Source organism: Epinephelus fuscoguttatus, linkage group LG24 (assembly GCF_011397635.1).
Source record: "Epinephelus fuscoguttatus linkage group LG24, E.fuscoguttatus.final_Chr_v1".
Lineage (NCBI taxonomy): Eukaryota > Metazoa > Chordata > Actinopteri > Perciformes > Serranidae > Epinephelus > Epinephelus fuscoguttatus.
This window is the reverse complement of record NC_064775.1, coordinates 8,592,056-8,607,991: the sequence shown is the minus strand read 5'-3', so window position 1 is coordinate 8,607,991 and position 15,936 is coordinate 8,592,056. Positions and strand designations below refer to the sequence as shown.

Below are 15,936 nucleotides of genomic sequence, written 5' to 3'. Positions count from 1 at the left end.
CTTTCTGTGCCGGGACATTTATGAGTTGTTTTGAAAGGTTGCTAAACATATAAAAACAAGAGTGACAGTGTGGAAATCAGCCAGGATATAAAATGTTCTATTATTTTTGATGGCGCAAAATAAATGTTAATGGTCAAGCATCTGAATCGCTGAAAAACTTAATTAACTTGTGTACATACGAAGCATTACTTATCAATGTCAAGGGCACCTCAGCAGCACAGGCCTTGGATTCAACCAGTAAACACTGGACAGATTTCACTGAGGCTTTGCAATCCTCTTTTAATGACACCTGTCTCTCCTTGAAAAGCGTTTCCAATCAATACGCATGGAAAGAAACTGGTTTATTTAGCTGTTCCTGTGTTACTTAACACAGGCCCGCCAGCTGTTTGAGCAGAGCTTTATTTTTGCACGAGGATTTCAGTGAGTTCTCAGAGAAAGTAGATTTATGACTCCAGCAAACAATGCGATATTGTATTATTTATGAGAGGAATGTGATTTTTATATAGACCTTCATTATGCTTTCCTTGTGGGCATGACATTGAATATAGAGTAGATTTACATAGTTGCGTCTGTGGGAGCGTCTCTCATTAAAACCGGATCATTGAGGAATCCAATAGACAAATCTCCACTTGTTACAACAACAGCAACGAGACAATATCCAGAAATGATGTTTGTTTTGCAGACTGAATTAACTCCCTGTTGGACGTCTAAATCCGTATTTAAAACACTACAGAATAATCACTCACTCACACGTCAGGAAACCAGAAGGAAGACGAGGCGGCGTACTTTAAACACGTAAAAGGAAATATATTTTTTTTAAAAATGAAATAACAAAAAAGAACAACATTTCATACAGAAGAGCTGCTTTTGTCATTTGCAGAGGTAATTTACACAGGACTTGAAATGAAAACACTTTACTGGAAGTGGAACAGCAGCAGCCGCACCACGCAGCTGATAGTATTGACTTTTTTTTAATTATTTTTTTGTCTACGACCCTTCGACTGATGTGCCTGCATGCTGCGGGCGGGCGCGGCGGCGCTGTGCCACTTCTGGTAGAGCATGAAGAGGTTATGTCACATACTGAGCTTCTTTTAAGGGTTAATATACACTGGCTCTTGGTAATTCACTCGTATGACGTACGCACCATTGAAACATTTACACACAAAATTTAGTTATTTTCTCTCCCTCGAAACAAGAATACTCCTTTATATTTTTAAAGACAACAGTTAACAGTTCCAAAATGGTGGCTCTAGGATTGGATTTTTCCCACCTACATGAGGCCCTCCCCGTCCACAAACATTCCTATGAACACTTTATTCTAACAAGCATGGCTCTCTAATAGAAGAAGAAGAAAATGGTTGTCGTGGCGCTCTGCCTGGCAGAAACCAGGGGTGTGCATAGGTGTTACAGACGTCCTCCCCGAGGCTCTGATAAGGCAGTTTCTCCTTTCTGTTAGTTTTTTGTCTTCCAGGTCAGGGGCCATGTTTAGTGGTGGATGTGGGTGATTTTTCGTAGCTGATCACGCCCCAAGAACGATATTCCACGTCCACTGATTTCATGTATGGAGGGAGAGGGGTGAAGACAGCCCAAAATATAAACGGTGAGGTGACGAGATGCAGTACACGTCTTTTTCATTGTCCATTTTGTGCAAACCGAGATGTAAACAAAGACCATGGGAGGTTGGGCAGAGAAGCATGGTACAATAGGCTACAGCAACACACAGAGACAGCGTAGAGGGATGCAGTGTGCTCCTTCAACAGACTGACAGGCACAGAGGGCCAGTGAAATAAATAAAGGGCGGAGGGGGGGGGCGAGGAAGAAAGAAACTGCCAAGTTTCCTGTGCTTTCTGCTTCACTCAAACTTGCATTTGGAGCTGAGGGAGTTACTTGTCGCCACTATAGCAGCTTCTAATGTGCTTTTAAAGTTCGGCGTGTTCGTCACAGAGGCCGAGGAAATTAGGGGGACGTCAGGGAGGAGGACACAGAGTACCACAAGAGGTGCCTTAAAAGGTCAACACACACACAGGCACCCACATAAGACTGCTTTATGGTCATGCTCACTATTGCCTTTCCAATATTACCACCCATCCATCAATTACAAAAGAAAAGTACAAAATATCTACCACACTGCCCCTCCACTCCCCACCCTTCAGCTAGGACAGAACCATATTCACTTAGTGTTTTATCATTTATATATATATGTATATATGTACACAACAATATGCCTTTGAGGCTGTTGAGAAAAAGGGGGCGGGGCAGGATGAAGTCTCTGTAGTGATGCGTCAGAGTCATTAGTGTTTCCCTCTTTTTCAACAACAGTTTATCTACAGAGATGCGCGATTCTGATGAGAGAGACGTGATTCGAGGGGGTTTGACCCAAGTTTAGCATCTGTGTTGGATCAGAGATGGATCGTTCAGGGTGATGAGCTCGTTCATGTTGAGTGTATGTCAGTAGACCCAGGAGACGGGGACCCACTGAGAGGTGGTGGACACCAGGTCTACGGCCTCCTCCAGCAGTCGGATGGTGTCGTCAATCTCATTGTTAATGATGGTCTGGTCAAAGTAGTGAGCGTAGGTCCCCTGCAGCATCTCTGATTCCTTCTGGAGCCGCTGCAGAGAGTCGTCCTGAGGGGGGGATTGAGAGAAAGAGAGAGAGACGGGGTTTAATGGCTGTTTGTCACATGTGATGTGCTCCAGGCTGCATTTGTGGTCTAGTTCTGTATGTGCATATTTAAATTCACACATATTTAGAATTAGGATGAGTGTTTTTACATTAAAGTCGTATTTGTTGTGTAACGGCTGTTACTAACTTAAGTCATTTGCAACGTCTCATACGAGAAGAGGTTTATGTCTAGTATGTCGTAATAAATAGCATGAAGAAAATGCCATTAAAAATTGTAATAGTGAGTGAAGCAACAGTATAGTATAATATAGGACATCATAAAAATTAAAAAGGAAAAAAATCTTAATATACTATGTCATAAAAAAAACAAAGAAAATGCTTTTTTAAAAAAGTCATAGTATAGTATCATACAAATACCTTTAAAAAATCATAGTATATGCCTTAAAATAAAACAAAAGTGTTGTGTGTCGTAAAAAATCCATTAAAAATGTTGGGGAAAAAAATATGTCGTTTAAAAATGCTATTATTATATGCCTTTTTTTTTTTTTTAAGTGAGGTATGTCATAAAAACTCCATTTAAAATGTAAGAAAAAAATTTGTCATTTAAAAATGCTATTATATGCCTAATTTTTTTTTAAATAAGTGTAGCGTGTCTAAAAAACTTTATTAAAAACATAAGAAAAAAATGTATATAACATCATTTAAAATTGCTATTATTATATGCCTTAAAAATGTTTAAAAAGTGTATGTCTTAAAAACTGCATTAAAAATGTAAGAAAAATAATTATTAATGACATTTAAAAAATGCTATTATTATATGCCTTATTTTTTAAGTGTATGTCTTAAAAAATCCATTAAAAATGTAATAAGATTTTTTATATAGTATGTCATTTAAATTGCTATTATTATATGCCTTAAAAAATAAAAAAATGTAGTGTGTCTTAAAAACACCATTAAAAATGTAAGAAAAAAATTTAGATAGTATGTCATTAAAAATGCTTAAAAGACATAGTATAGTATTTAATAAAAAATGCCATTAAAGAAGTTTATATATAAATATTAAATCATATGTCATTAAAAAATGCCATTTAGAAAATGCCTTTAAATAATTCATAGTACAGTTAAATTTTTGAAATAGTAACACCAGTAATATAATCTCATTCTAATAGTAAGTGACACTGTTTTGTTAGGAAAGCATAACTTGTGGTAACAAACTTATCTCCTTTGATGCTACATAGACCACCAATGCAGGCCTGAAATTAAGGACAATAACTGCAATCTGGTTTGTGATATTGATCAGATAACAGGTAATAATGAAATAAATAATTCCCCGAATCACCCAGGACACAGGAGGAGAGTAAAAATAAAACAGAGCGGTAGGGTTGGGCCAGAGGAGACAATGATGCATGAAGTCAGAAATGAAGATGCACCACTGAGAAAACACACAATTAGGAGGATTATTAGAGGGATTGGAGGAATAAGGGAGAACACAACTAGACAACAACTGGAGCTACACCAACACACAGGCCACACATGCCTTCTACACTTTCCACACCATGTGACCAATACTTACAGGCAGCTTCCTGCACCACTTTGGCATCTTGCACATGAAAACAGGCATGCCAAAGAAAATACAGACATGCTTAAAGCATACAAGACACATGCAGTAAACACAGAGCAAAGCAAAACGTGGTGACAGAAATGAAGGTTTACACACAGTGAGACACTGCATGTTGGTTAACAGGTTTGGAAAGTGTCCAAATTCAGACTCAGGTGACTGCAGTTAGACTGAGAGTTAGTTTGTGTAAATAAACTTTAGCAGGAAGAAACATGTAAAGTGTTTGTGACAGTACCTCAGTCATGCCTGGGGTGACAGTGGGAGCTGCGATGAAGACAACATAGGGAGCAAACTCAGCTGTCCTGAGGATCTTTAGTGCCTGGTGACAGAGAAAGAGAGAGACTTCTTGTAGTTCTTTATCCAAACTGACCAGTAACTATCACCAGATGTTTAAGATGTTGGTAACTCCAGGACTGGTTTGTTACCTGTGGTTCAACATCCAGGATGGAGATCATGCCCTGTGCATGGATCTGCCTGATGGTCTCCAGTCTGGTTCCATACATGGCGTCCTCGTGGCTGCCGTACTCCAGGTAGTCGTTGTTACTGATGTCCTGCATCATCTGGTCGTGAGACACAAAGTAGTAGTTCTTCCCGTTCTCCTCATCCTTCTTAGGAGGCCGAGTCGTGTCTGAGGAGAGATGGAAACCACAGTACGTCAAATTTGGCACAATTTATTGAGTGTTTTGACTCGTCAGCTCGTGGAAATTAGTCGCCAGGAACATCCCTAATTGTTGTGTTAATTTGTGTAGTTGTCATGTCAGTGTGTGGCTGCTTACGAGGGATGGGGTAGGCGAAGCGGTCAGGATGTTTGGTGATGAGTGTGTTCTTGATGTGCCTCCTTCCAACTCCATGTGCACCTGAATGAAAAGAGACAGCAGGGACGACTGAATTAACAGCAGGCAGGTCAATCCAGGAACAGACACTCTTAACTACGACTCAGTTGCTTTAGATGCATGTATTCTGTCGTCATGTGAGAACAGGTGGTCGTATAAATGGGGGGAGATCGCGACCCCTATGTCTGTTCTGTTGTTGTCTTTGGTGTCTTGATGTTCTCTAGCCCTTCCAGTTGATGCTATGTCAGGTGTTGCTCCAGTGTTCATTCATTCTACCGTTTGGGTTTCGTAGGGGAAATAAGTGATGTCATGGCTGTTCCCTCAGTTTGCTTGTTAAAAAAGTCTACATTAAACTGTGATAGTAAAAGTCTTGTAGTTGGATGAGTGGATCTAAGTTGAGGTTGGTTCTGTCCTGCCAGCTGGGATCCTTTGGTAGCCACCATTTAATGACCATAACAGCTTCCTTCGTGGAGATACTGGTAAATGGTGCACTTTGTGGTGAAGTGAATAACACTGATGATCTTGTTACAGTGCAGTGTTCTCTTGGGTAATTTTGGGTTCTGACATTCATGTGGATGCTACTTGACTTGTTCCACCCACCCAAACACCATTGCAGACCAAGAAAACCCTCTCGTGGCCAACGGCCCCCCACCAAGACAATGCACCATGCCACATCACAAAAACTGCTCAGGAATGACCCGAGGAACAGGACAAAGAGCTCAAGGCGTAAACTTGACCTGACCTAAAATACCCCAGATCCCAACTTGAGCAAACATTTGAGGGACGTGCTGGTACCTCTAGAGGGTGTTGTGTAGTGTCTGACACCAGGGCGTTACCATCAGATCTTTTGAGTCCTGTGGGTTGTCAGGTGGGGTACCAGCACGACCCACTGATGCTTGATTAGATGGGGATCTGGGGAATTTGGAGGCCAGGTCGACGCCTGGAGCTCTTTGTCACGTTCCTCGGACCACCCCTGAGCAGTTTTTGCGGTGTGGCATGGTGCATTTTCCTGCTGGGGGGCGCCTGGTCTACACTGGTGTTTAGGTGGGTGGAGCGTGTCAGGTGGCATCCACATGAATGTCAGAACCAAAGGTTTCCCAACAGTAACAAGATTGTCAGTGTTGTTCACATCAGTCATCATCACACCTGTCAGTGGTTTTAATGTTTTGGCTGGTCAGTGTATAAAAAGGACAGCAGTTTCTGTGAAGGGAGCATGTTTTGTCTTTGATCTCCTGGACTCTCTCCTATCATTTTTAATGCCCCATGCATCCCACCAAGGGTCCCTGATGGTTGAATAATCTTTGACTCTCTCTCAGATCTTTGTTTCACCAGTGAGACATTCGATTTTGCCAGCTTGGCTTACTCCAAATCCTGGCTACATCCTCCATGTAAAATATTCACTTTGTTCTAGTTTATAATCTGCAGCAAGCTCAGTAGCTGTTTCAGTTCATCCACCATGACTTCATACCCTTAAATACTTCAGCCTTGGTTAGCTCTCACTGAGATGCTTTCATGACCCATTGGTTCTTACAAATAGTGTCTATCATCTGTAACTGTCCCAGTTTCTTGTGTTCAGGTAAACCCTTTGTATCAGCCTCCTGGCTTATAGAAATCTTCATTATGGCTTCCTCAAAATGCTATTTCTTACAGTGTAGTTGTGCTACAAAGGTATTGCTCATAGCCATAAGTCATTCAATTCACATTTGGGCATTTGAGTACTGTATGAAAATAGACTTGAAAATTCTGAAGTTGTTCTTTAATGTCACTGTGTACAGATCAGGTGTTGGAGAGTTTGTGGGGCTTCAAGGCTGAGACCAGCAGCAACCCTGTGAAAATCCAGAGCGTCAGAAATCATCTGGAAGAAGTTGAATCAAACAGCACCATAAAACCGAGGTACACCTCAGACCTATTGACGATATCCTTAGTAGTTTGGTGAGGAAATATAGTGGGAAGACTTTAAAGTGCTCACTTGAACTACTTTGTCATATTATACTTTGAGTTCTTTGAATTACTTATTTATCGCATACTACCCTGTGTTTTTAAAAGACTTTCTGGGGGCTTTTAACATATGTATGATCATCTTCTTATAGAGCAGCTGAGGAACGACGACATCCAGCTGAGGATCGCCCCATCACTATTTTATGGCATATATAGTATGTACATGCTATACCATGAACTTTTAATATGACTACACTGCTTAAAAAAATTCCTAGCAGTGTCAAAAAAGATTTTAGCATAGAATATTGAAAAAAAAAATTGGGAAAAAAACTCAACATGTAAAGAAATGTTATGGTCGAAGTATGGTGAAAAAAAGTCATATTATGGTATTTAAAAAAAACACAACCAACAGCTCAAAGTCAGCGTAAAGTATAAGGGGGGAAGAAAGTCGCATGTAGCATGTCTAAGAAAAGTCAAAGTATAGTATGCTGAAAAGAACCACAGTATAGTATATTTTTAAAAAGTCAAAGTGTAGTATGTTGAAAAAGGTGATTTTTTTTTTTTTTTTTTTTTTCAAATCTATAGTTAGCCATCTGTCCAAAGACGCGCGCACGCACACCCTGTTGAATGTAGCAGCAGGGACAGCACAGTGGTGCAGGTCGCCGCCTTTCATGCGGGAGACCGGGGTTCGAGTCCGACGCTGCTTCCTCACCCAAAACAATGTGCTACGGCAAGGAGGAGTCAGGACGCCGGGAAATGTGGGGATGTCAGCATCATCCCCCACCTCGACAAATTAGCTTTAAAAATACAGATTAACTAAGAGTAACGTGCAACACTAGTAAAAATATAGTCTAATACACAGTGGCTAAAAGCGTGAACTAAACAGTTACAGCGTGTCTCCCCAGCCGGGCCATTGCAGAGTGGGGAGGAGGCATAGCGGGGGCGGGGTACAGTAGCGTAGGGAGAGATGAGGTGAAGTGGGTACCTACGAAAACTTTTTTTTTGTTCTTTGAGCTAGTGTTGCTAAGCTACCCTTAGCACTAGCTTTAGCCAGTACGTAGCAGCTATGTGGTCTCAGTTGCATGTTTTTAGTAGCATACGTAGCATACCAACTAAGCTACGCCTATGCTACTTACTAACTACGTAGAAGCTAGTAGCTAATATATGAGCTGCTACAACGTTTCAAGGTTCTAAAGTAGTTAAGTTACGTAGCAAGTAGCTAGTTTGAAACCTTTTTTAAAGCTACGTCAGCAATATGTTGCAGTTACGTAGACAACAGCTACGTATTGTTGCTAATTAGCAAACCAAAAAAACCTACGGTTTTTTTTAAGCTACGTAACTTTTAAAAAAACTATGTAGCTAATTAGCGGCACATTGCTAACTAGCATCAATGCTAGTGCTAAAGTAGCTCAGCAGCAAGTAGCCTACAACTAGATATTTAGCAGCTAGTTATCTTTATATAACTATGTAGCTAATTACGTAACACTAATTAGCTACATGGTTTTTTTTTCAAAGTGACATAGCCGCTACTAGCAGTAGCTAACATCTAGCAACTAGATGTTACATAATTAGCTACATAGTTGTATATATGGATAACTAGCTGCTAAATTAGCAATTAGCAACGTGTTACGTGCTAGTGCTAAGGGTAGCTTAGCAACACTAGCTCAAAGAACAAAAAGAAACAAAAAGTTTCCGTAGGTACCCACGTCACCTCATCTCTCCCTACGCTACGCTACGCTACGCTACGCTACGCTACTCTACCCCGCCCCCGCTATGCCTCCTCCCCACTCTGCAATGGCCCGGCTGGGGAGATCACGCTGTAACTGTTTAGTTCACGCTTTTAGCCACTGTGTATTAGACTATATTTTTACTAGTGTTGCACGTTACTCTTAGTTAATCTGTATTTTTAAAGCTAATTTGTCGAGGTGGGGGATGATGCTGACATCCCCACATTTCCCGGCGTCCTGACTCCTCCTTGCCGTAGCACATTGTTTTGGGTGAGGAAGCAGCGTCGGACTCGAACCCCGGTCTCCCGCATGAAAGGCGGCGACCTGCACCACTGTGCTGTCCCTGCTGCTACACTCAACAGGGTGTGTGCGCGCGCGTCTTTGGACAGATGGCTAAGTATAGATTTGAAAAAAAAAAAAACACCTCTTTGACTTTTCTTAGACATGCTTTTTTGCATGCATGATTTTTTTTTATAACGTTCCCGTTATAACGGAAATTTATTCCCTCTAAACGCGAATCAATCTATCCCGAGTGAGACAAACTGCTTGATCCCCGTCTCCAGTGTACCAGCAGAGAACCTGCAGAACCGAATCAGCGAAAAAACACACCGGGCTACACAGCCTCTCTACCTGAGCAGCTGAAGTTGCGGCTCGCACCCTCGACACACAGACGGTGCTTCTGCATGCCAGCCAAACGTGTGCGCAGTGTGAGGTGTACGCTGCTTTTCCATCTTTTTTCCCTTTTCTTTCTTTCTGTCGGCGACACACACTCCTAACACAGGACGGGTTGTTTTTATTGACTGAGTTGATCATTAAGCTATAGTGATGCGCGGATCGGCTCTGATAGCACCTGAATCAGCATGTACGCATCAACCATCCAGCCGTTACAACATGATTGAGCTAGCAAAGCAGTTTTGTGTTGCTATGTGTGGTATTTATTCAGTTTTGGGAAATCACGATGTCTAGAAAGCATCAGGGGCTGCAGCTGACAGGGACAGCTAACGTTAACACTGGCAGCAAAGCTAACATCGGGATCGCCATCCATTAAAAGCCTCCCGTTGTCGGATACGACATGAAACTACTCCAATTAGCTCAATCATGTTGTAACTAAGACATCCGCTGGAGAAAATATTTTTTTCACGGGCCACTTTGTGAGTTTAGTGAGTTATTACAGACACGGCTAACGGCTAACAGCTAACGGTTAGCCCAGCTAATCTACTATAACCATGTTATTAATTACACACAGAAAATACTAATGTTTGTTCAGTCATTGTGTTTATAGACTTTACAAACATCACATTAGTCTAAACGGTGATATAGTGACGTGAAAAATGTGACATATACATATATATAGCTAAACTCAGCAAGGCAAACAACAAGGCGATTCCCATTTACATAGTGGTAAGAGTGCTGGACCGGAAGTGTCGCACAAAAAAAACGGAAGCTGGCTGCGTTCTGTTTTGCCTCCGTGTTTCCGTGAAAAATAAGGTGGATAGGGTGTCACGAATTAAAGTCACAGTAGTGTGTCATAAAAACATCATAGTATATTGTGTAAACTGTTCACTTACCAAGCAACACCAGTGTTTTCCTTTTGAATGATGGCACTTTGACCACTTCCTCATACGTCACCAGATCTAATTGGTCAAACACTGAAGAACAGAGAAACATAAGGTTAACACAGCATCAGCTATAAAGGGCAAACATGGGAGATCATGTTATATTAAAAAAATAATCTGACTGTGACTCTATACATGAATTAAGAAGAAGTAAATATACACTCAGTCAGTAGTTTATGAATGAAGTCTAATACAACAGTCCTGCAATAGATCAGAATAGACAGATGTTTTTCCACTTGGACAAAACATTAAATATCTCTGGCAATAATACGATTAAACAGCACCACAAGCTAACGCTAAAACAAAGGTGTCATTTATTGCAGTGCTGTATTAGTCTCTGGATGTACCTAATGAACTGCCAACTGAGTGTACATACTCCACAACAGTGTGAATGCAAATATCCCAAAAAATAAATGCAAACCCAACAGCGAATCATAGAGGACCCAAGCAATGCTAATGAGATTAACTGTAGTGTTTTGTCCCTGTGGCTTAAATCAAGCTTGGAATCAGATGGGGTTTTAATATTTAAAACTGAGTTATGGAAATGATGCCATAATGTACACCAAGTGCTCCTTCAAACAAGCACCAGGCAGACCTAATGAAGGTCAGATACCTTGAGAAGGTATTAAAGCTTGCTTATTTGCACAAACCTTGGTCCGATATAAACCCAGCTGAACATTTCTAAGCTGTCTAGCATCTAGTCAATCTGAATTACACTGCTAATAACAAACCCAACAATGCAACCGTCATTCAGAAGTCAAGGAGACATTAGGTAAAGGACAAAAAAGCAGAAAGAGAAGGAAGAAAAACACAGAAGCTGGGCGTCAGCTGTCTGGAGTTACTTACATGCAGCCATGTCATTGGGAAAGAGACAGCATGAAATATGGACAAAGGGTGGGAGCGGAAGGGTTAATAAAAAGACAACTGAACAAAAAACACCGTAACAAAACTTGTAGACATCAAAAGCTGTTAATCGCAGCATTGTTAGTTACTGAAAAACGAGGCAAAATCAAGACAGAAGTAGGAGGTCTGTCAGAGGGAAAGTGCAACAGGCGTGCATCAGTTACACAAACTGAACAGAGGTGCAACAACGTCATTATTTACCCCCACATGCCCACTTTAATCATCAGATTGTTAAATGGTGTCTAAATGCCCTTACAGAATCATTTGTAAGTGAGATTATGCTTCAGATGTGGTTATGGGCCCCTAACGGGCCCCTAACAAGCCCCTACAAGCTGTAGCTTAGCTCTGTTGCACCATTTGTACACTACGATGTGTGTCAGTTTACCTGCATTGTGCTTGGCCAGGTATTTGTCTTTGTATTGTTTCTTCTTCTTGCCAAACCAGGTACAACTGGCCTGCTGCTCCTGTTTGGTCTTCTCCATCGCTATACACGCCACGCGCCTGGAAAGACATGCACTTTAGATTAAAAGGCCCTGTGTGATTCAGTACATTAGTACAGCTGCTAAAGATCTGAAAGGACGAACAGGAAGTAAACAACTTGGTTGAGCATTGTAGTGAAGCTATTCCTGAGCTCCTGTGGTGTACTGGTAACACATCTGTCACGTCTGATAGAAATGCCAGGTTCAAATCCTGGCAGGAGTGTCTGGCTTTACAACGATTTCTTAGCCAAAGTTATGACGTGTTGTAAAGAGCAGTCAGTTGTATCCACAGCCAAAGCTTCTGAGTCACAAACTTGTATTTTGCTCTCTGTGCTTTTTATCATTTCAATATCCTAAAAACTAAACTACAATTAATTCCTCACTTACGACTTTCTCTCACACCGTACTACACTAACTCATACTTAGTGTTCAACTTGTAATATTACAAGAGAAAAAATTGTCGTGTTATGTGTCTAAACTTATAATTTAAATTAAAAAGAAGTCAAAGATTAAGACCAAACTCAGGTTACATTGTATAAAAAGCCATAAATTCTCTGGAGAGCTGCAGATGTGGGGGATGAATGGTCAGTGCATAGGACTTTCACACCTTAGGCCGGTTGTTTAACAAGTCAAAGTATTGTATGTCAAAAAAAAAAACCTGATTAAAAAAAGTCATAGTATAGTATAAAAGAGCTATAAAAAATATATCTAAATGCTCAAGTGTATCAATATTTTCTTACAGCCCAAGAATACATCAAGAAATACAGCTGAAAAGTTCTGGTGTTTGTTGTGTGTCTGACTCACCACTCCTGTAGCTCAGGCGAGGGGATGAGGCCTGCTGTGCCGTTCTTGGTGTTCTCCAGCTTTCCCTGCCACCAGTTGTGGTCGTCCTTGGAGATGATCTGAATGATGTCGCCCACCCGGAAGCGAATGCCCGCCTCCTTGCACGGGATGAGGTCATCTTTCGCGGGGTCATACTCAAACTGAGCCCGAACATATATCTGTAAGGGCAGAGCAGTGAGAAAGAAAGCGATGCTGAGTGCTGACACAGTGGCGAGCGGCAGTGTTGTGATCACAGGAGGATATATGGGAAAGAATATGATTGGCCAAGCTGCCCACATATAAGGAGACTGGCTGCAAGATTATTAAGTAGTTAGAAATGCTGCGCCAACGCTTGTCGTTAAAAGATAAAGACAGCAGAGCATGTGAGCCGAAGCAGGAGGGGGCACAGACATTCAGATAAATGAAAAGCAAGACGCACGAGTCCTTTGTCTCGACAGCTTATGCACAAACATCCACATCTGTGTGTTGCCTTTTACGTCCACTGACGAACCAGGTATGCAGACTAAGCCTTGATAGCTAGCATGGGATCTAGACACCACTATGATGGGAAACCGCAACTTTGCGATGGGGGTGGGAGGAGTTGGGATCTACTTCTACGAAGGGTCCACTTAGAGACGTCTTACCTTGATGGACAATTTGTCCTTGATAGCAGGTCTGGAGATCTATAGGGTTGAGAGCATCACATACACACTTACACATATATCATGCAGTAGAAAACGTCGGGGGGACATGAACAAAGGAGGTGTGATGAGGGACCCACAACTGGATGCAGAATCTTATATTTGCATTTTTTATGTATGTGTGTGTGTGTGTGTGTGACCTTAGATTGTGATACACACACTATGAAACAGACAAAAATGGCCGAAATCAAATGAGAACAGAAGATGACCAAGACATCAGGGTTCCCATCATTTTCCTTTTCAACTTTTGTTATACTTATTTCAGTGTAGTGAGGAAATGTTACACCACACTGTCATATCTTCCTGACCAGGAAACGATCAACTTTTTTTTTTTTTTTTTTTACAGCTATGTAGGAATCCTTTCCAATGTTTACGAGGCCGAAGCCGTGGAGAGATCAGGCCTGACATTGGGGAACAAAACTTGATGCCAATAAAATAGATGTGATGGGACTGACTAAATGCCGACGTGCAGATTTGGACTTGTGGGGATGAGTGTTAGTTTGTCAGATCAGTGGCAGATTGTAAAGCAAAGAATGGAGCACACAGTTGAATAAAAAGGAGTGCAAGCATGGTGTAGAGCATGAGGAACCCTCACCTGACGGCCTTTGGGTTGGATCGTTGCTGGCAGGTCCTGGTTGGGTTGACACATGTTTTGTATTAGTATTTTATTTGATTTCAACATAACAAAAACATCAGATTGATTTTGATGGTAAGTAATTAGCTGGAAATAACAGATTCTGGTCCAGATTTAATTTTAAAACGATGATTTGGTAGTATGAACTGTACCCCATGAAAGACTAACTTTTATCAGTGTGCTGTCTTTGTGTTAAAACTTCATCACAATAACAAATAGACACCTTAAACTAGAATTACCAATGTGTGGTAGGTCACAGTACCTTTGACCACCAAATTTAGTCAGTTCATTCTTGAGTCCAAGTGAACATTTGTGCCAAACTTGAAGAAACTCCCTCAGGCCTCCTTAAGAGACTGCATTCATGAGAATGAGACAAATGCATGGTCACAGTGACCTTGACCTTTGACGACAAAATTCAGTTAATTTGAAGAAATTCCCTCAAGGTGTTCTTGGAATATTCATGAGAATGAGATGGATTGAAGGTTACAATGACTTTTGACCACCAAAATCTATTCACCTTATCATGAAGTCGAAGAGGACATTTGTGCCAAATTTGAAAAGTCATTCTTGAGATATTGCGGTCACAAGAATTGGAGGGAAAACCCAACCGCATAATAAAATGGTCTCTCTGGCTTTTCCCCTCCATTTTACTGACCTGCTGCTATTTCAGTGAAAGACAGTGTGTGTGTGTGTGTGTGTGTGTGTGTGTGTGTGTGTGTGTGTGTGTGTCAGAAACACACCAGGATGGAGCTAGTGACACTGGCATGACCGTTTGCAGGCGACTGTCGGGACACATCAGGTGACTCTTTCTGCAACAGGAAATACAAAATGAGTCATTTCATCCCCCCTAAAATGTTTACAAGTGTGTATTCCTGAGTCCCTACCTCACAGGACATGGACTGGGACCGGTAACTGGGTACAATCTTGAAGGTGATGCTACCCCTCATCTCCCTCTGTGTGGGGAAGGGAGAAATAAATGCATGTTACACGAGAGAGCGGAAAATGAGGATAAGAGAGTCCGATGTGTGCGACTTACCAGCATCTTTTGGAGCTGTTCTACTGTCTGATTGGCGACGCTGATGCCATTAATCTCTCGGATCTCATCTCCTACATGCAGAGTCCCTGAAGCGGAGAAATAATGAATTAATAAAGGCTACAAATGAGGCTCCTGGGCGTTGAAACATCAGCGCCTCACAAAGCAGAGGCCAGGAAAAAGCCTCAGGAGTTACTGAGACGACTCCAGGGGAGAGGAAGAGTTATATTTCACTGTTTTTTCTATTACTGCTCAATAATCTCTGTGATTAATATTATTGTGAGATTTAATCTCATCACATTGACAAAATGGCTGATTAATGTGCCTATAAATATTCATGTCTGATAAGGATGCATACCTTGTCGATGAATCATTCCACCGTGCATGATTCGGGCCACAATACAGTGGTTAAGTTCATTCATTTTCAGAGTGATGCCCTGGAAGAGACAGACAGAGGGCAGGTGTTGTCAAGTCAAACCAGCTGGCTCGGGTGACGAGACAGAAAAATCCATGAGTGAAAGGCGAGCTTGTGTTTAGGTAGTCCCTGTGTAACAGAAGAGTAACTGAGATTTGTAAGGTAGTTTCACATGTGAGTTTGTGTTACTTTCATCTAATAGCAATGCAGAAGGACTTTGTGCTGCTGCATCACAACAAATCACTGGAATACTTTCATTGTGAAGTGGTTAAGGAGAGTGTTTAGTCACCAAGGTTGGCGACCAACTGATGACTCACTGTTCTGTAAAAACGGCTTCACATCTAGAATTTTCAGCATCATTTGTATCACTTATAAAAACACTTATGAAGCATGTTTCAAGAAGTGAACTGGTTTGATGAAAAGCCAGAAAGTGAGATTGTAAATTCATTCATTTAGTGCAATCTGCAATACAGCTGTAACAATCCATCGATTTTGGACGACATACTATACTATGACTTTTTTTCATAATTTTGGACAACATACTATACTATGACTTTTTTTTTTCATGATTTTGGACGACATACTATACTATGA

At 41.3% G+C, this 15,936-nt stretch overlaps 1 protein-coding gene across 9 annotated transcripts in view; it reads right to left on the bottom strand.

Annotated features, from left to right (window-relative positions):
* Positions 1 to 716: 716 nt before the first annotated feature.
* LOC125884654 (peripheral plasma membrane protein CASK-like) overlaps positions 717 to 15,936 on the bottom strand; it is a 59,148-nt gene continuing 43,928 nt past the window's right edge. For 2 of the 9 annotated variants that reach the window (XM_049569675.1, XM_049569676.1), the window contains exons 16-28: positions 15,286 to 15,364; positions 14,931 to 15,016; positions 14,779 to 14,847; positions 14,635 to 14,703; positions 13,856 to 13,891; positions 13,204 to 13,242; positions 12,542 to 12,738; positions 11,644 to 11,759; positions 10,308 to 10,388; positions 5,018 to 5,098; positions 4,667 to 4,869; positions 4,477 to 4,560; positions 718 to 2,625 (exon numbers count right to left, since the gene is read on the bottom strand). In XM_049569675.1, coding sequence (XP_049425632.1) covers positions 2,449 to 2,625; positions 4,477 to 4,560; positions 4,667 to 4,869; positions 5,018 to 5,098; positions 10,308 to 10,388; positions 11,644 to 11,759; positions 12,542 to 12,738; positions 13,204 to 13,242; positions 13,856 to 13,891; positions 14,635 to 14,703; positions 14,779 to 14,847; positions 14,931 to 15,016; positions 15,286 to 15,364 — 1,317 coding nt within the window. In that variant the 3' untranslated portion in view covers positions 718 to 2,448. Of the gene's footprint in view, positions 2,626 to 4,476; positions 4,561 to 4,666; positions 4,870 to 5,017; positions 5,099 to 10,307; positions 10,389 to 11,643; positions 11,760 to 12,541; positions 12,739 to 13,203; positions 13,243 to 13,855; positions 13,892 to 14,634; positions 14,704 to 14,778; positions 14,848 to 14,930; positions 15,017 to 15,285; positions 15,365 to 15,936 lie in introns of all 9 variants that reach the window. The other 7 variants (XM_049569682.1, XM_049569683.1, XM_049569680.1 and 4 more) reach the window with 5 other exon arrangements.